The following is a 19,392-nucleotide window of genomic DNA, read 5'->3' on the forward strand; positions in this document are numbered from 1 at the left end:
TTCGATGCAGGATCAATAAGAAATTGAAGGGTGAAGATTTAATTAAAGTAATTAAAGGGTTTAGATCTATCACAATAAATACCAATAAATAAATAAAGTGATGGATGAAAGAGAAAATTGGTATTTATTATAATAGATATGTGTCATACAATTACTTTAATTAAATCCTCATTCTTCAATTTTTTAACAGCATATATGCAAGCATACCAGCCAGATCGGATGCATATCCATTCCTTCTAGCAACATATTATACTATTTTGCCCTCTTATTTTTGCCTAATCAATTTCTCTCAATTTTCTTTGAAATGGAGAGGATCACTGATGCAAATCACCTTTTGGATAGCATTCGCATCCAATTTAATAAAAATTTACTAAAAAAAAATCGCTTCTAAAAAAAAAATAATAATAATTAGTGAAGTAATTCATATGCCACTCTTATACAATTAGGTTGATGAAGTAATATCCTTCAACCCTTTGAGTGATGATAAACATCACACCTGCATGTACGAACAATCATGCATGCTCGACTGATTTAATATTTTAAAATATTAAAATTTAATTACAAAAAAAAAAAAATTAGCCGAGCACCCGGCGTGATCTGAATCAGCACTCTTAACCTTTGGATCGGTCTTTATTTTTTTTAAAAAAATAAATAAATTTAAGAGTTACAAGACTAAGGACAAGGTTAGTCAAATAAGCTATGATAACCCAATAAAAATGGTCCTTGGAAAAAAGAACAGGGTAGTTAAAGGATTGCGGAATGGTGGGGTACTAATCCTATCTATGTCAGTAAAGTCAGCCAAGACATAGAGGATTTAAGGGGTCCCAGTAAAAGCATGCCTGCTTGATCAATTAAATAATATTACATTAGGGATTCTACCTTAAAATAGTTAAATTGCAAATCATACCTTTCACATTTTTTTCCTTCTTCTTAGAATCAACACCATTCACATTGTATCAGGATCATGCTTTATCTCCTTTTTTTAAACTTAAATAAAAGTTTAGGATCTATCCCTTCTCATATTTCCTCCAAACACGATATTTTTCACGTGCATTTTTAATAGGACAGAGCTCGTATGCATTCTCATGTACAAGGACTCCTAGCAAAGCAAATTTCTTTTGATTTAATAGCATTTTCTAAGACCAAGATTGGGGGATGGATTAATTTTGTTAATTAAGCTGTAAACCTAAATTTATAAGGCATTATAAGAGCGTTTTTGATATTGCGATTTTAAAAGTTAAATCGTGATTTTGTTAAACGCTTAACTACTTTTTTTTAAATTACAATTCTAAACAGATCCTATGAATAATTGATCTGGAAAAGAAGTGATGGGACATTATATTATCCTTGTATTACTTTTTGAGAAGCGTGCAGATCAACATCATGGAACGTTTTGCACATCCTCCCCGTAAAATAAATCATACGGATGGGCAAAAGAGAGACATCATTACACAGTAATATCTTGGGCTGCAATATAAATATATAATAGCCTCACAACACTTGACAACATTATTTCTAAAGTGCGTGCCCATCAGACTTGCAGGAAGAGGCGTACGTAATTATTTAATTATTTATTATCTTTAATAAAAAAATAAAAGATAAAATTTCAGTTCCATCAGCTAAACTTGGGGTGGGTTCGGGCCAAACTTATCAAATCCATAATTTTATTTTTATTTTTTCTTTTTGGCCATTATTGGGAATAGCCGATCCACACCTAAGGGTTATGGGGTGGCTTCAACTACCCTCAACCGGTCCTTGGGGGTGGTTTGGCCACCCCCAAGACTCAACTGGTATGGCTAACTACCCGTTTTTATTTTTTAATTAATTTATTAATTTGTCATCATTTTAATTTTGATTTTAAAATTAAAAAATTTAAAACAATAAAAAATTAAAATAGGTCATACCATCTAAAGATTAAAATGACAAAAAAAAAAAACTTTTTAATGCAACAAAGCATTTCATTTTCCTATTTAAGAGATTTTTTTTTTTAAAAAAAAGAAGCTGTGTTGTGTTGTACTTGAATCACACCAATAAAGATAAAATAAAATAAAGCAGAGGTATAGCAACTTCGGTGGGGTGACATATTTGAGGTCAAAGGACAGTGATGGTGACACAACAGGGTTTCCAACTTTCCATTATTGATTATCCTGACCCTTCCTCGATAAGAGCCAGAAGTTTGGAGCTACGGATTTGTGAAAAAGGTTTTGGGCCGTACAAAATATCTTCTCAAGTGAGATTTTTTCTGGGCATATAAATCAATTTCTTACTGGATATTTTTCTGGGCATATAAATTTCTTACCAAGTGTTATAGGAATTCACTCAACCTAATTTTTCTAAGTGTCAGTTGTTTCTTGAATATATGATAAAGACATTTTTATTTTTTAATTAATGCTCAAGGAACACATGCATATAAATAAAGACATTTTTATTTTTTAATCAATGCTCAAGGAACACATGCATATAAATTTCTTGAATATATGATAAACACTTTTTTTTTAAAAAAAAAAAAAAAAAAAATTAATGCTCAAGGAACATGCTCATCAGATATATATATATATATAAACATGTTTATCACATGAAGGGATATATAATGACTGAATTAAAAAAATTTACTACATTCCAATTTATAAGAAAAACAAATTGTCCATTTTCTCTTGTCCAAAGTCTGTAAGTCGGAAAGGGATCCGGTCAATTTTATTTGAAATGGAGAGGAGCCATTTAGGCTAAATGGTGAGACATAGTTGTCTTTAGGCTAAAAGATGTAAATATTTTTGTCAATTATGTCCCACCATTTAGCCTAAATGGCTCCAAATGAAATGAAAATGATCCCTTTCTTATACGCCGGGGTCAGCTTTCTACCCAAAACATAAGAGAGAGGGACTCAGCTTGGAGCATTGCCTTGTTTGGTTGTGGTCTTTTGAGAACAATTTTATAGAAAATCTACCCATTTAAACAATAAGCAAAAATTATGAAAAAATAAAATCCAGGCCTATCCCTAAGTAAAAGTAGAATCTACTATGACCCACAAATTTTTTTCCTTCATTGAATTTTTATCGATTGTGAGTTTTGACTTGTTAGAAATGGATCACACATACAACTTTATCTTCTAGGAATATACAAAATGAATCAATCGTGTCGAAGATGTAGCTCATGGTCAAATTGTTGTTGTTGTTGTTGTTTTTTTTTTTTTTTTTTTTGAGTTTGGTCAAATTGTTGTTAAACCTGTTTTCAACCATCATATCATGTCTTTGTGAAAGATTTCAGTGGAAATGAGAAAAATTTTCTCGAATCAGAAATGCATAACTTCATATATGATTGATGGGCTTGAAAAAAATTATGCAGATGGAAATGAAGTTGTATGTAATGTTATTTCCTTTAATCCAAATGATTGTCATCAGCGGTAATCCATGGATTGAAGAAAGAAGAGGAGTACAATTATAATCGTGAAAGGGTATGGATGTTCCTAGCAGAAGGCATTTGTATTGTTAGAGAAGTCCAGGCCTGTTCTTGATTCTAATGAAGAAGAAGAGTTGTGCCAAAGAAATAAATAAAATATCAGAGTTGAGAAAAGTTATTGCAAGAAATTAATGAAGAGATCAGAGTGGAAAGTATTAGGAATTGTTTGAAGAAAATTGAGAAGATGGTTGAAGATCCTGATGTGGGACATGGTATTATATCATTGGAAAATATTTACTAATTCTGGGAAGTTTTATGGTTCAGAGCTTTCTTCTCTCCTTAACCCAATTAGGCTTATTTTCTCAGCACATCATGATAGCTTCCTCCCTATCAAGTTGCCTATTGTTGCAAAAAAAAAAAAAATCAATCTTGCACCAATTGAATTCCCCCGTAACAACCGATAACGACTACTCACCATCACTTGTTGCAGTTGCCAGTTGCCACCCTTCCCCACTCGTGGCTAGTCACTTGTACTATGTCCAACCATCTGTGGTTCTCAATTGATCTGCAGGAATGCCTTTATTTTCTAGTCCATATCTATTGAACCAGCGAAAAACAAACGAAAAGAAACAGAGCAAAGCAAACGTAGCCAGCTATAATCTATATACTACTCTACCAGCAATAATCTTCTCTTAGGGTATCCATGCTACTACTCTGCTACTGTATAGTTTTTACCCTTTAACTAAAAGTTATTAACAAAAAAAAAAAAAAATATTCTTCTGAGATGATGATGGCTACCTGACAAAGTCTAAGCTCTTGCTGAAACTGGACTTTTTTTCTTTTGAAATAATGATTGCTACGTAATGTTTTACCTAGAGCCCTGCACAACTTCACGAGGTATGGCAGCTTTAGAGCCCTATACGTTACAACCCATCTCCCAGTTTTAAACTGAAAACCTTAGGTTGGTGGAATTTGCTTAAAGAGCTATGGCATTTCAAGTAATGAACCTTGTATGAATACAACCATTGTGTGTGCTTAAAGAAGTGGAAAACTTTTGTCAACAATTATATTCTATCATCCACCAAATGGCAGTGTACAAATTTCAGATCATATATTCTATCATCCAATTGTGTTTCTTTAAATGCATCATTATACTTGGTTCACTTCCAAAATACAGTGCCATTTAATTAATTTCCAGATCAAGCACATTACATACAGACCTGCAGACCCAAGAACAGAAAGGACAGACCTAGAACTGATGTCTGAGTACTTCATGAACAGCATGATGCAGCTTGGGATCCTTCTGCAGGTCTGTCCACAAGAACCATTCCTGCCGGATTCTGAGTAGGCTGAACCCTAGGCAACCTTTTAGCTGTTTACACAAGAATTTCAGGTCACGAGCCACAAGAATTAGAAAAGGAAAAAATTGATACAATTTCTAATCTGTCTACCACAATGAAAGAAAAAAAAAAACCCATTTAGGCCTTCAATGCAAAAGAGGCAGTCTTATCATATTGATTTAAGAGGGGTCAATTATGAATTGTCCATATCATGAGTACAGAAAAGAGTGATCCAATCTTAATCCAACCAACTCGATTGGGCTTGAAAACATCAACTTGATATTGAAGTTTGATTTCCCCATAATGTTCATCAGACACATCAGGGCAGGTTTATAAGTTAAAATGAAGGTCAAAGAGTTAGGAAAGGCAAAACAAAGGCATTAATTGTTGGTAGAGAAGTGGAAATCCCATATAGGGGACCCGGGATACAATAAGCTGATGCTATCCAAGAAGACTTGCATAGCTCTAGCAAGAGGGGCTTTGAGGTAGGAAATTAGGGGACCCGGTTTCAATGTTCAAAGAACATATACTGGGGTCGTGGATCAAGCTCTCATAGCAGAAAAAAACTATTAAGGTTCTATCACAAGCCAACCGTCAAAAAAAGAAGCCAAAACAAGATAATTTCCTCCGAGGGAATTCAGATGGGGGTTCATTCAAGGAAGGATTGCCAGGTTGGATAATAGAATTCTAAAGACTTGTTCAAAGTGTACAGAAAGTTGCACTGGCACATTTATTTGGAGACAAGAATGAAGAATGTGTAAGTTAATGCAAGCAGACAGAGTGTACAAGTCTTGTGCCATCTAAGTTTCTGGTAGAGAGAGAAAAGGGCTACTCTCATTGTGTTATTGTTACCATTAAACTAAAATATAAAAAGATAAATAAAGAAAACATAACTAAATGAACAAAAATGATGCCAAGATATAATCCCCATACAGCAGCAATCAAAGTACAATACACACCTATTTCGTAAAATATGTCATTGACATTGACAGCAGTTTTGGCAGAGGTCTCAACGAAAAAGAGTCCATTTTCCTCAGCATATACACGTGCCTCCTGCAGCATCAATTAGGTGAATCACAATAAACACAAAATTTCAAGAGATGACAGAGTGCAACACATAAATTAACATATTGAGCAACACATAGACACCTACTGAAAAAAATTTAAACAAATCATTACTGATAAAGAAAACAAAAACAATGTCAGTGACAAGTTTACGAAATTACAGCATTTAGTAAGTTTTGAATAAAGTAAGTTTGACAATAATGATAAAGAAGAGAAGGAGAAAAAGGAGGGAAAAGATTCAAAAGCCTCTTTTTAGGTTGTTTTGAAGCAAAAATCACATAAAATGCACAACCTTATGCCAAAAATAAGGTAGAATGGAAAATGCATATTCTGGTCACACCCCAGAAAGTCAAATCCCACATTGGGTGGACGAATTATAAAGGTGTTCATTGGGTGCTAAGTCCTGCATTAGTTCTTACTATGTGAGACTAGACAATATATGTGACTTTAGGAAGCTCCAATTGTAACATTGACTAGTCTCTTTGAGATATAACACACATGTTGCTAGTTCTTTCTTGTTTCGTGACATAGTCCTAACAAGCACATCAAGGATTTGAATGTTGGAGATTGTGACACCCCAAAAAGTTAAGTCCCATATTGGTGGGTGAATTGCGAAAGTGTTCCATGGGTGCTACATCCCATATTAATTCCTTACCAAGTGAAATTGGACTGTACAAGCAACTTTAGAAAACTCCAATTGTAAATTTGTAATATCAACTAGTCCTTTGGGTGTATAGCACAAATGTAGCTAGCTTCCCTAGAGTAAATTATTTCACTCCTAGAGTAACCAACCATAAGTAATGCTAGCTCACATGCTCAAGATATCAGTCATGAATTCTATAGAAATGGCTGGCAAGAAGTAGCCTGCAACTAATTCATATATGTGATTGTTGCCTCAACATTGTCTCAAAACACTTATCAGCCACAACCTCAACATTGCCTCAACATTCTACAGGTAAACTGTGTTGAATATATGGGTCATTCTCATTAATTGGAAAATGCTCAAATTTAAGGTAGGCATTATGTTCGTAACTTATACAAAATACTACATAAAACTATCATAATGTGGAGATTCCAAATTGGAACTGTAGTCTTAATGACATTTAAAAAAATAACAGGTAGGTGCAAATTAAAATTAAACACCTGACTATCCACAAAGATCATGGCTAGAATTGACTGAAATTTCAAATAGTTTTTAAGTTGGGTATTTTGTTTTGTACTGTTTCCAGTAGGTGATTCGTTTCGTTTGATTATGTGTAAGATGAATTTTCTGGACTATCCTGCATCAGAGCCAAAATCCTCAGCAGCTGAACTATCCTGCATTAGAAAACCTCAAAGGTGTGCCAATTAATCAACTCCATTAGAAGCTGCAACTAATATCTGATAAGATTTCTTAAAAGAAGTAGAATCCAGAGAGAACTAATAACCGGAGTTAGAAGAAGGTATTTAAACACAGAGAGTGAAATCAGCCTTTGTCAGAAAAGGAATGCAACACAGAGCACCAACAAAAAAGAAAATTACAAACGTGGCATGACAAGTAAAGCCCATAAACACTAAACAGTCTACACTATAGCAGAAAATTGGAAAAATAGTACTTTTTGATAAGTAATTGAAATTTTTTTTTTTTTTGATAGGTGATAAGTAATTGAAATTTATTAAGAGCAAAAGGACACAACCCAAATAGACATGAAGTATATAAGAGAAACATAAAAAAAAAAAAAAGTACTATAGCAATAAAAATTGGAAAAATAGTACTTACTTCAGCTGTCACTTTCCTCTTATCTTCCAAATCAGCTTTATTCCCGGCAAGAGCCACAACCATGTTAGGATTTCCTGCAACAACTCCAAAATGAGTGCATGGTTGCAGCAAGTACCACAAAAACTGACCCATTTCCATGTCTTTTGGACGTATTGATGCAATTAATGTCATGGAAGTGGGTGAATACAACAAGAGAAAAGCAAATGTTGTGATTTGGCAAGATTCCCAGCTGGAACTTGCTCGAGGAGTTGAAATATTGCTGTCAGAATTTCATTCTTGAATAGTTTTCAAGTAAGGGAAACTTTTGTCTTTTCTACTGTTCTTAGCACCTGTGTAGTTGATCTTGTACAGCACAAGTATATTGATATTTGCGAGTCAATAAAAATTGGGTAGGTAAAGGCCTATATAAGACATGTATTGATATGTTCAAAAGTTAATGGAAAGTTGGGTAACTAGAGGCTCATATAAGGCATGCATTGATATTTTCAGACGTCAATGAAAAAAAAGAAGAAGAGGAAATCAAAGCTCTTTGTTTGACGTGTGATGCATCTTTTTCTTGTGTGTAATGCTCAGGAAGTCCAGCTTGATGCTCAGTTGATCTTTCTTCTTCTTTCTCTCTAATTTCTGTAATCTTTAGCAGCTGTTTGCCATGTTTTCAACTCTTTTATGCAGATAAATTCAGCACTAAACACTAATATCCCAGCCCAAACACAACCCAACAAACCTAACTTGGACAGACCTGCATTAGATCTGTTATTTTTTCCTAAACCATATATATACGCATGTGTATTTATCAAATCATTAATTCAGATCATTGCAGACGAATAAATTTTCATTAGTACCATTGTTTTCTCTCAAGTTTCATGTAACCCCAATTTAAGTCATATAAACATTTTTTTTTTAATTAGATGAAATGATAGTTGTTGATCCTAAAATAAAGGTTTATTTTGGTCCCTAGTTTTAAAAAGTTCAAATTCCGTTCCCATAATTTTTAATTTTGAGCATTATAGTTCTTCCATCCATAAATTGAGAATATCATTACAGAAATTGAAGACGTGGCAAATGTTGAGATAAACATGGCATCAATTTTTGTAAAGGTGTTGACAATCTTATTGCCAGAAATACTACATTCCTCAAAATTAACAATTGACAAAATTTAACTTTTTAGAATCTAGAGACTAAATAGTAACCTACCTAATATTTCAAGAACCAAAAGTATAAGTGTGGTCTTTGTTTTATATTAGAAGTTGTTTCACCTTCCATTTCATATTAATTTATCAAAAATGTTGAGTTCTTTATTATATTTTTTCTCATTTTTTTTTAAAAAAGAAGGGTTGTCAGAATGAATTTGGTTTCAATAAAGGGTCCTATAGGTCTGCACCTACTAATGTTATTTTTTTGAAATAGAATAAAAAAGAATCTAATATTTTATACAGAGTATGTGGAAGAATGATTTATTAAAAACAAAAATAAGACTTGGTTATGAAAAAAGAAAAGATTTAGTTCTAGCTCATGGTCACTACTGCATAACAAATACAATTTCCATCATTGATTACTAAATTGGAGAGGCTAGACTAGAGTCAGGATGACAATAGCATGGTATAATATAGATAAGTTCAGAGATAACAAAACAAGAATAAAAAGCAATAAAAGGAATAACGCCATGTCCCTATCCCTTTTCTTCAACTCAAATAATATACTTCTTCTTAAACTAAGCAAGTTCAACCTTAACTAATAAGCACCTTGCTTCTGGAGCTCTTGCACCCACTTCTTAGCCCGTGCAAATGACTCCTATAATTCAGAAGAAATATATATTTAATTGGCAAACCTTGAGGAGGAAAAATAACAAAAAATTTAAACACCACTACACCCCAGCCCCCAATCCACCAAACAAAGTGCAATCTTCAAAATATTTCTTTCAAAAGCATATAAGTTGAACCTGTGAAAACGCATTTGCTGCAGGTGAGTTTTTTAAAAACAAAAAGAGAAAAGAGGTTGATACAATAGAAGATATTGTCTGGCCGTATTTCATTGACACTTTTGTTTGCTTATCGTGAAAATGTCGGAAAGAACAATCATTTGAGCTTTTGATCATATGCAACCAAGTTCTTACCGAATTCATCAGAAGATATATGCTACCCTTGCATTCTTTGGTCCATCTACTGTCCATCTCTTTTGTAAATTAATTATGGGTTTTTGGGACCCGTTGGTTGATTTGCAAAAAAGTTGTATGGAGATGGATAGCAAATGGACCAAAGATGTAAAAAAAACATTTCTCTTGATCAGAATTGCGTGCATTCATTTTGTACATGCACAGTTCTTACATGCGTATGCTTGTATATCAATGGGAAAAGAGATCATACTGTGGTGGTGATATCGTAGACGATGATGGCAGCAGCAGCACCTCTATAATACATGGGAGCCAAGCTATGGTACCTCTCTTGTCCTGCCGTGTCCCATATCTCAAACTTCACGGTTGCGTCATTCACTGCCAGTGTTTGCGAGAAGAATGCTGCTCCTATGGTTGATTCCTACCACCAACATCATTAACCCATAGAAGAAATAAAAAATCAAAATTCAAAGAACAAAAAAAGTACTTACCCGTATTGTTTCAGCATAAAATAGTGCAGAAATTTATTTTTCTTTAGTCCCAGTTAATATTAATACATACTATTGGAAAAAATTTCAGTTAGAAATTTATAGAATATGGCCACATTGACAAGCAACAGAATAAGCAATTTTGTGTTCTTTGCCCAAACTATGGGAGCACCTTAGGTACAATACAGAGATATGGGAGATTTATATCCAAGCGCAAGAGACATAGAGGTGCTCGCAAGAGCTGGTGAAATAAGGCTGCTCCAAAGAAGGGGAAGGTTCATTGGACGCACCAAGGGTAACTTAAGAGGTAGAATGAGATGTTTTAACCACGGGAAACATCGTCACTTCGCTCATGAATGCACTCAGCCAAAGAACATATAAACTGGCCCTTTTTATCTCCCCTTAACAGCTTTCAATGCTTAAATGTTTGGTCACTCATTCTCTACTAGCTTCAATTGTATACATGGTAGCAACATGACAAGTTGGAGGGTAATGTAGATCAAGTTACATTCGAATTCAAGAAAGAAGAGATCGGGTGGAGACCTCGGCATCCAGACGAGGTCTAAAGCTTCAGGAAAATTCACGAGAGCCTCGGTCCATGTTCAAACAAGGGTCTAGAATTGAGACCAGCACTGAGACCTAAGGCACCCCGTTGGTATCGCTGTCAGATCCCATTCAGCTGAGCCCGAGTACCTATTCCCGAGGCGTTTGGTTGGAGACTCAGTCAGTTGGTTTCCGTCCGACCGATGATGGTTTTAAAGCATCTGTAGGGTTCCATCGCATTTTCTGTCCAAACGGGAAATTACCCGTCCGAACAAGATCATGACTGTGTTTTACTAGGTTTAGGACTCTATTTTCTTTTTCTTTTTCTTTTTTTTAATGATGAGGAACCCCTTCAATGCATGACCACTTCGAGTACTCATTCCTATTGAAGTAAACCTTGGACCCATGCAAAGCATCCCTTTCACATAAATCGGGTGATACTCCAACTTTGCCAACAGGCTAGCTCCATGGAATTGTTTGCACCCAAGGGAATTCAAACTTAGACTGGATGGAAATGCCACCAAGACCAAGGCCCGTACCACTTGAGTCAACCCCTTAGAGTTTCTATATAAACCCAATAAGGACGGTTTAGGCCGTAGCTTATGCTGTATTTTCATAAGAAACTCCCTGAGATTGGGTTTTCTTCTGTTTTCTCTCAATTCTACTTGGTTTTGGAAGTTGTGAGTCTTGTGTTTGTTTGATTTTGCGATCCACCACAAATAAGCTGCATCAAAAGGGATCGAATAGGGTTTATCAAGCTCATTGAGTCCGTGTGAATAATACAAGAAGTGTGTTTCAAAAACCAAAACAGTTATTGACAACATTCTTGAAGTTGGTACCCACTGATTGAATATGTCGATGGGTGCAAACTGTTTCCCTATGACTAGATTCACAGTTTTGGAACTCAAGTCGTGAAAGGCAAGGCTAACCAGAGAAGGCCGTTTCAGATAACTTGCTAAAGTTCAGCTAACGACATAAAAGCCTTGCCTTACTAGAAATGCTACTAGGAAACCCTTTGGTTGGGATAGAAGGGCATATTTTGTCTTAGAGTTGGTCCACTCAAACATTTGCTGTCCAATGAATGTTAAGGTATCCCGTGATGCTAATTGTTTTATTACATTTACAAAATAGTTATTCACAATTTTTTTTGTTCATTTGTTTTTCGCAAATAGGAGGCATTGAATTGTTTTTCATAAAATTTCTAAACAATCAAAAGGAAAATTTAAGATTCTCTAAAAAGACAGCGGTCACGATTTATTTGATCAATGTAAGAAAAATATGAACAAAAAATAAAAATAATAAAATAATAAAATAAAATAAAATAAAAAAAGAAGAAAAGTGTTATGGGGTGAAGGAATCGTTTTTGCTTGACGATGGGGTAGTCTAATCTTCCAATTACTTTGGGTTTTTTTCTTTCAGATTTCTATCGAAACAATCGGGGCTAACACCCTCTCTGTTTAACTAAATTCATGATCCAATTCCATTGAAGTCATGGAAAATGGAAATTCAGTGTGTAATACGTTAAGTAGAAACAAACAGGACCAAAATAATAATAAGAAGAAGAAGAATCAGGTAGAGAGAGAGAGAAGGAGAACCTGGAATTCAAGGAACTGGCCCTTGACAAAGCGCAAGACGAGGCTGGATTTCCCGGCGCCCATGTCGCCGAGCAGAACCTGATTACGAGATCATAAGTCACCATCTTTACACATAGGTTTTTGGTTTCAAATTGATAAAAACGAAGAATTGGAACCCCAAAGTGCAAAGGGAAAATCGTACTGACCAGCTTCGCATTGAGATTGTTGTGTCCGATCGTGGCCATGGAGTGGAATTACAGAGAGACTGAAATCCCGAGGAATGCCCAACAAAAGGCGAGCGCTTGAAGAAGAGGCTTTCGAGACGAAATTGGCGTGACTCTGTGTCTATGGAATCCACGAATAGGCAGAGTCCGTCTTGGTAACGGTGCTTCTTTTGGGTTTGGTTCCGGTAGTTTCTTGTTTCTTTGACGCGTTGAAATTCAGACAATTGTACCAGTCTTTTCTTTTGTGAATGGGCGGGCGGGCGGGCGGGCTGGTTTTATAGTCATTTCAACAGTTGGTGCCCCAATTGGGTACGAGAAATGCTAGCCACGTCATTAATCGGTATAAAGCTAGTGCGAAGAAAAGCATTTACTCATTGGTTTTTGTCTTTGATTCGATTGGAGATCTTTAAAAAATAAAAGGTTAAATCCAATTTTATTCACTATTATCAAAAAGCTATTTAGATTTTTTGAAAATGACAATTTTACTGCTTGAGTTTTATATATTTACGAGATCCACCCTGCTATTATTCTTCATAGAAGTATTAGGGACCAAAACAAATGAATAAAAAAAAAATTTCAAACTGACATGACAGACAAGAGAGAGAAAATTGCATTTTTTTAATTTAAAAACGTTTACTACGTCAGTTTAAAAAAATTTCTAAGTTCATTTGTTTGGCTTTATAACACTTCTCTATTCTCCATAGTCATTAGTATCAATGCTGAGGTCATTTGACAATTTTAGCTTAGCTTCAAAACCTAAAAGTGAAGCCAGAATCAATTTGTAAAACCTCAAAGTCCAAAGCTGCTTCAATACCTGAGAAAGCTGAAAGAAAACCTACGTATGAAATTTTTTATGATATTCATATTCATGCTCTCCTTAATGATAGAATCACCAAGTCACATGCCAAACAAGAGGTCCGTTCTGTTCAGTGGTCTATTAGATTTTTGGTCCCTTGTATTGGAAAGCCATTGTGAGTGCTTTAAGAGTTACAGTTTTCATTTCTTAAATCTGTCAACATTAGATGTTTCACATCCGTGAGATCTGGAGGGGGACAGTATCTTTGAGAATTTCATCCCTAATAGAGTTTAATGGGAGCTTCTTCTCCATGTTGCCAAGTTTCTTTAAGAGATGACTTTGACAGTTTTCAGCGGCCATAACTCCAGCTGAGTAGGCTCCATGCACAGATCCCTGGTTTTCCACACTAACTGCTTCCCCCGCAAAGAAGAGATTACCCAAGGGTGCTCGAAGCCTATCATATAAATCTTCAGGCTTTCCAACCAAGTCATACGAGTAACAACCAAGAGAGTTTGGGTCTGTTCCCCAACGAGATACAAGATACTGAACCTGTTTAGGAGGACCGATCAAAAATTAGCATTAGGAAATTGGAATTAATCATCAACTACTCTTGGTTGCTTAACAAATTAAAATATATATATATATATATATATATGCAGAGCATTTTGTCCATATACTGACAATTCATTCCAAGTATGCAAGGTCAGGCAACCATCGAAACTAAACTGGCTGAAAGCAAAACAAATCCATGAAAACAATGAATGTACCGGCTCAGTTGCATCAGTAAACATTTTCTTTAGTTGTGACATCACAAAATTTGCAGCAGACTCGTCAGACAGCTTCTCAAGGTCATATGCAAACCTTCCAGCAGCCATGTAGACAAGGACTGGATGGCCCGTTGCTTTGTGAAGATTGAGAAAATAACCACAGGCATAAGAACTGGGTGCAACAGTGCCTAAAAGTTCCACATTTGGCCAAAACACTTTATCGAATAGTAGAGCAATCTTATTTTCATTTCCCACACCAATATCAGAGACTGCAGCAACCTTCCACTCTGGCAACTTTGGCTCAAACTCAATTAAATTGGCTTTGAGAATCCCAAGTGGTACAGTTAAAATAGCAGCATCTGCGACAAAGATCCTCCCATCCTCAACTGTGACCATCACCTTATTATACCCATTGGATATCTTCGTAACCCTACATATAAAGATATAATTTTTAGGGTCAAAACAGCATGTTGGCTGCACGCAGAGATAGCCACAGAATTAACAAAATGTTGGATGAAAGTAGGAAAAAAAAAAGGATACAAAAACTGATCAGCTTAGTACTATTGGCTAGAAACTTGGTTAATATGTTTGTCACATAACAAAAATCATATCAATGAACTCTGAGCAACTGTTGTAGGGTCTAGTTAGCTTAGCTAGTAAACTCTCTCGGCATCATACCAACAAGCAAGGATTATTCCTCAAGAGCGGTGTCTAAGTGAGGGGAAAGGGTGTCCTCCCATTATATAGCCTATAAGCTTAAGTGGTTATCAATGTGAAGGCGAACCAAAAATGTATTCAACTTTACTTTATCACTTAATAATATTCTGGTTGCAGTAGCTCAATTTTCCTATCCCCCCCACCCCCCCACCCCTCCCTTCTGTTTCTTCTTTTCTTTTCATTTTTTTTTTTTTTTGTACACATCATTTAAATATGTGAATGCACTTCAGTCATCTAGGAAAATGGAAACCATACCGGTGATTCAAACGTATATCAATATCTTTTGCAAGAGCCTTTATTACGGGGTCATAACCTTGCACCATAAGCCCATGACCCCCAGAAAGAACATGCTCCTGTACATCAAGGAATGCCCTTGATCATGTAAGCAATAATTTGAAGGTAAAGTAACTTAAACTAAAGATTATCAGTCACCACTTGGCCCAACACAGAAATTCCATCAAATTGACATAGATGTACATAACAAAATAATATTTAAAGAACATATATTTTCTTAATTTAAAGAAACGCAATCATAAAATTCTAAGTATATTTATTTCCTAAGGGTATTATCCACCCCAGCCAACCAAAGGAAAAGCTGCCCTCCCTTCGAAATTCATATTCTTTGCTTCCTAAAACATGGGGACTTCAGAAGCTACCTGAAAGTCACCTATTTTAGTTTTCATTGGCAGACCTACTTGCCATGGGCAACTATACTCCATGCTCATATCACGTCCAACCCTTAGAATGTTGTACAATTTCTATCTAATTATTTTTTAGTTTCTTATTATTTACAAAACTTCAAATCTTTATATCCACCATCTATGGTGTCTATCTTGTGGAGGAGTAACCAAAGAACTATTAACTGTGAAAGAATAGGTACAGCACTTGCCTGATCCCATGTTTGCAATGATATCATATCAGCATCTGCTGCAAACCAAGCTTCCATTCTACATAGGTACCACTGCAACACTTCACGGGCAAGTCCTTCTTGTCTACAGAAAATGGAAGTTCCGTCAGTGACACTAAAAGACCCAACACTTGAAACAGAGCTTTAAGTTTTGTTTATACTTGTCCTGTTTCCATACCTTAATTCTGGAAACCTGTCCAACACAACTGAAATTGCTTGAAGAACAGACATGTCATCAGTATGTTCATCTCTTACTTTCCCTGTCTAGAGGTGCAGAAAAAGAGCCAAGGACTTAGTGAAATTCCATGGAGCAGAACACACGCATGGAAAGAAAGTTCCAGCCAGAAACATGAAATAAGGTTTTGAAGGGGTTAAAAAAAGGAAAAGACGTTGCTGCTCTTTATTTTACCTCTTTTAGAATTCTCTTAAATGTTTCTCCAACTTCAATGACCATCTGTTGAGGAACTTGATGGCCATCCCCATCATAGAGTGTATAGCTGAAAGGACCAAATCCAGATCTTCAAGACAAAGTTCAGAGACTGAATGGACAAGAAACGGTAATTACTTGTATATGTTTGTTTATTCACTACTCCATAGCAAAGTAATGATCTGACTTCTAGAGTCATGAGAAGGATTTTGCTAAAGCCACAAATTATCTGGCTCAGAACATGTAAAAGAAATGCAACATTGAGAAAAAGATAAAAGGGCTAGCATCATTTATGAAAACATAAATCAACGATTATCACCAGGTCTAAAATGATTATGATGGGCAATAAGCATTCAGCCACGGCACTTTTATCTTAGGGATATATGCTGTATGCCATTTATGGATGCACATACATCTTCAGAAGCATAGTAAAATAGAATTGTTAAGCAAAGAAATGATTACCTTTCCAAATCATGGTCATACAACACAGAGTCATCACCACTTGTACGGTATAATGTAAGCCCTAGACCACGTATCAGTGGAGCCAAGGGATTCTCATTGCAAACACCATGTAGCCTGAATAGCATTCAGAAGATAATTAATATGGCATCTATCTTATGACTCTTCAGATGCACAGGTTAATGCATGCACATTACAAAGTGGAAGTGATGGCACCCACACCTTCGGACGTGGGAAATTTTAGGAATTGAAAATTCTTATTATTTGAGATCAAGGTTTAGATGAGAGTCATCATTCAAAGAAAACCCATTGGTACACTCTTCCCCATGCATGGTATCCGGAATCCAATGCAGCAGCAGGCAATTAAGTTTGCAAAGATAGTCCATAACCATGTATAAGAGGACAAGTAAACCAAAAAGAGCACCAAATGAACTAAAAACACTCAACCCATTTGTATTTACAACATCCAAAGCGGGGAAAGGGGTCCACAAAAATAAGAAGTGAACTTGCCATGATGCTCCCATGTCTACAGGACAGCCAAATGAATAGTCAGTATGAATACGACCACCAAGTCTATCCCTTGATTCTAGCAAGACCACCTGAACAAAAGGATGATAGTAAGACAAAATATTGTCCATCACTTGTAGAAGACAAAACATTCCATATGCATTAGATATGATCACCTTAAACGAGGCATCGTGGAGGATTCGTGCAGCAGCAGTCCCTGATATACCACCACCAATAACAATAACTGAAGGTATTGAACCCTGTTGCCGCTGAACATGTGAGGCAATTGTGCCTAGTCATCATGCATATAAATATCAGTAGGGGCACATTTTCATTTTCTAACAAAGATCACATTTAATGCAAGAAAGGCGAATACAAATTGTTCCACAATCCAGATACACACTACAGTGACAGTCGCTCAAACAAATATCACATTCAGAGTTTGTAATTGAGCTTGTTTGGGATTGCGTTTGAAAAATAAAGCTTTTAAATCAAAAGACGCTTTTGAGCAAAAGCTTCATTTTTAAGCTTTTGACAAAAGTGGGTTTTAGCCATTTTTAGGCATTTTGGACCCTTAAAAATGGCTTTTAATTTTTTTACCAAACGAGTACTTTTTTCTTCAAACAAATTTTTTGAGTATTAAACGCACTTTTAGGGCCCTCAAACGTAATCTCAAACACGCCCTCAATGCAAGAACAAGGTTATGTTTTTCCAATTTGGGCTTTTACAGTATTAGATCGCCAAAGCGAATTGGGTGGTCACAGCCAGTCGGACACTTCTGGTGGTGGGGAGATTGAGTTTTAGGATTTATGGCTGTTTGGGATTTTGGTGATCAGCTACGGGGACGCAGGTCAAATGGTGAGCCTCTACAAGCGTAAGGTCCATTTATCTATGCATAAAAAAAAAAAGAGAACCACTATAATATATATTCCTCAGCATTCAGACAGAGAGAGAGAGAGAGAGAGTACGAAGGCAAAATTCAATGGCATTTTTCGTACCTTTTCCTTCGATATTTCCTGTTTATATATGCCTTTTGTCAAACAATATAATATAATTGACTTGATTAAAGTAAAATAAATCCTAATATCGAAAAAGAAAACAGCCCATAGACGCCAATCAAACATTTGGAAAACCAAAAACAAAAGGTAAAATAATAGTGAAATATATGTATATATAAAGGTAAAAGAAGAAAGAATATACTGACCGTCTAGCAGAGTGGTGGAGAAAAATTCCTTGGATTCCATTTGAGAAAAAAACAGTGCAATTTTCAAGGCCGAGAATGGAAGAAACGGAGGAGAATAAAATATGAATGGGTAGGTAGTAGGAAGGATGAGAAAGCGAGAGTGATGATTTGCTTTAAGGGTGTATAGGAATCAAGAAATTGGAAACTAACTGGAAAGAATGGTAGAGAATGAAGATGAGAAGTCCCGCAATGAAGCGGCTCAGATTGGAAGAGCAACGCAGCTTGTCAAACCAGCTCATAGCATCGAACCCTTGGGCGTCGCTTGCATGGATCGATCTCGCTCAAACAACCGTCTCTCTCTCTCTCTCTCTCTCTCTCTCGCTCCAGTAAATGCAGAGACCCACTTGGCTTGCCTGCCCCGAACGCCCAATTGCTTGTAGCAGAGAAGCGAGAATTCAAGTAGGGAACGTAAACGCGCTGGCTATGGACGATGACACTGACTTCGTTAAAATAAGACAATCATACATATCGTGGGGTAGGTAGGTCGGTGGGCACTTTTCGTGTTTCGAAGGACGATTTCCCCTCCCTTTCAATCAACCTTTGTGTGAAAATTGGGATTTACTGCTGCTAACAATAATTAAATAAATAAATTTCATATAAAATATTATATTATTTATTTGTATAAATCTTTAGCAAAATTTAAATAAATAATTATTGTTGAATCCTTGTTTGTGTGCAACCCAAAAACTAGTGGGACCCAAAGCCAGACATGATGCGCTGGTTGTGCGGTTGTGCGGTTGTGCGCTGGTTAGGTCGCTCCTTGTGATAGACACTTACATTGAATCTATAATATCTTCCTTCCTAGGAATACTTTTATCTTATTTTCAAATTAAATAATTTAAAATTTTTTATCGATTTAGTGTTTATTATTTTAATATTTATTATATTTTAGAAAATGTTAATCCAAAGTCATAAAATTTAGTGGAGTCGACAAGACAAACAAAAAGAAAAAGGGAAGTATTACCATGTTGCCCCTTGGCCCCTTGAGAAAGTAAAAGAAGACAAAAACGACAGATTTTCCACAGAATGTCCATTTGGTAGCCCAGCTGCCCAGGCCTATATATATATAT

At 35.8% G+C, this 19,392-nt stretch overlaps 2 protein-coding genes across 2 annotated transcripts; both read right to left on the reverse strand.

Moving 5' to 3' along the window:
* Nucleotides 1-4,437: 4,437 nt before the first annotated feature.
* On the reverse strand, nucleotides 4,438-12,726 carry LOC132180820 (ras-related protein Rab5). The gene is made up of 7 exons (XM_059593787.2): nucleotides 12,482-12,726; nucleotides 12,297-12,374; nucleotides 9,924-10,091; nucleotides 9,303-9,351; nucleotides 7,561-7,634; nucleotides 5,696-5,789; nucleotides 4,438-4,768 (listed from the first exon to the last, which is right to left on the reverse strand). The coding sequence occupies exons 1-7, from the start codon at nucleotides 12,518-12,520 to the stop codon at nucleotides 4,668-4,670; spliced, it is 603 nt and encodes a 200-aa protein (XP_059449770.2). The 5' UTR covers nucleotides 12,521-12,726; the 3' UTR covers nucleotides 4,438-4,667.
* A 597-nt stretch (nucleotides 12,727-13,323) lies between these two features.
* PAO4 (polyamine oxidase 4) lies at nucleotides 13,324-18,795 on the reverse strand. The gene is made up of 10 exons (XM_059593786.2): nucleotides 18,284-18,795; nucleotides 17,256-17,371; nucleotides 17,083-17,171; nucleotides 16,576-16,689; nucleotides 16,096-16,183; nucleotides 15,865-15,950; nucleotides 15,669-15,771; nucleotides 15,035-15,132; nucleotides 14,063-14,492; nucleotides 13,324-13,844 (listed from the first exon to the last, which is right to left on the reverse strand). The coding sequence occupies exons 1-10, from the start codon at nucleotides 18,321-18,323 to the stop codon at nucleotides 13,527-13,529; spliced, it is 1,482 nt and encodes a 493-aa protein (XP_059449769.1). The 5' UTR covers nucleotides 18,324-18,795; the 3' UTR covers nucleotides 13,324-13,526.
* Between the last annotated feature and the right edge of the window lie 597 nt (nucleotides 18,796-19,392).

This window comes from Corylus avellana, chromosome 5, assembly GCF_965113065.1.
Source record: "Corylus avellana chromosome 5, dhCorAvel1.hap1.2, whole genome shotgun sequence".
NCBI lineage: Eukaryota > Viridiplantae > Streptophyta > Magnoliopsida > Fagales > Betulaceae > Corylus > Corylus avellana.

What these genes read in the sequence shown, in the direction of transcription:
- PAO4 (XM_059593786.2), bottom strand. Translation starts at nt 18,323, where the DNA reads ATGGAATCCAAGGAATTTTTCTCCACCACTCTGCTAGACG. An exon ending in CTCCACCACTCTGCTAGACG is followed by an intron (nt 17,372 to 18,283) that starts GTCAGTATATTC and finishes CATGATGACTAG; the next exon opens with GCACAATTGCCTCACATGTT. An exon ending in TTACTGATGCAACTGAGCCG is followed by an intron (nt 13,845 to 14,062) that starts GTACATTCATTG and finishes CCTCCTAAACAG; the next exon opens with GTTCAGTATCTTGTATCTCG.
- LOC132180820 (XM_059593787.2), bottom strand. Translation starts at nt 12,520, where the DNA reads ATGGCCACGATCGGACACAACAATCTCAATGCGAAGCTG. An exon ending in TCTACGATATCACCACCACA is followed by an intron (nt 9,352 to 9,923) that starts GTATGATCTCTT and finishes TCTGAATTATAG; the next exon opens with GAGTCATTTGCACGGGCTAA. An exon ending in GCAAGAGCTCCAGAAGCAAG is followed by an intron (nt 7,635 to 9,302) that starts GTGCTTATTAGT and finishes GAGTTGTTGCAG; the next exon opens with GAAATCCTAACATGGTTGTG.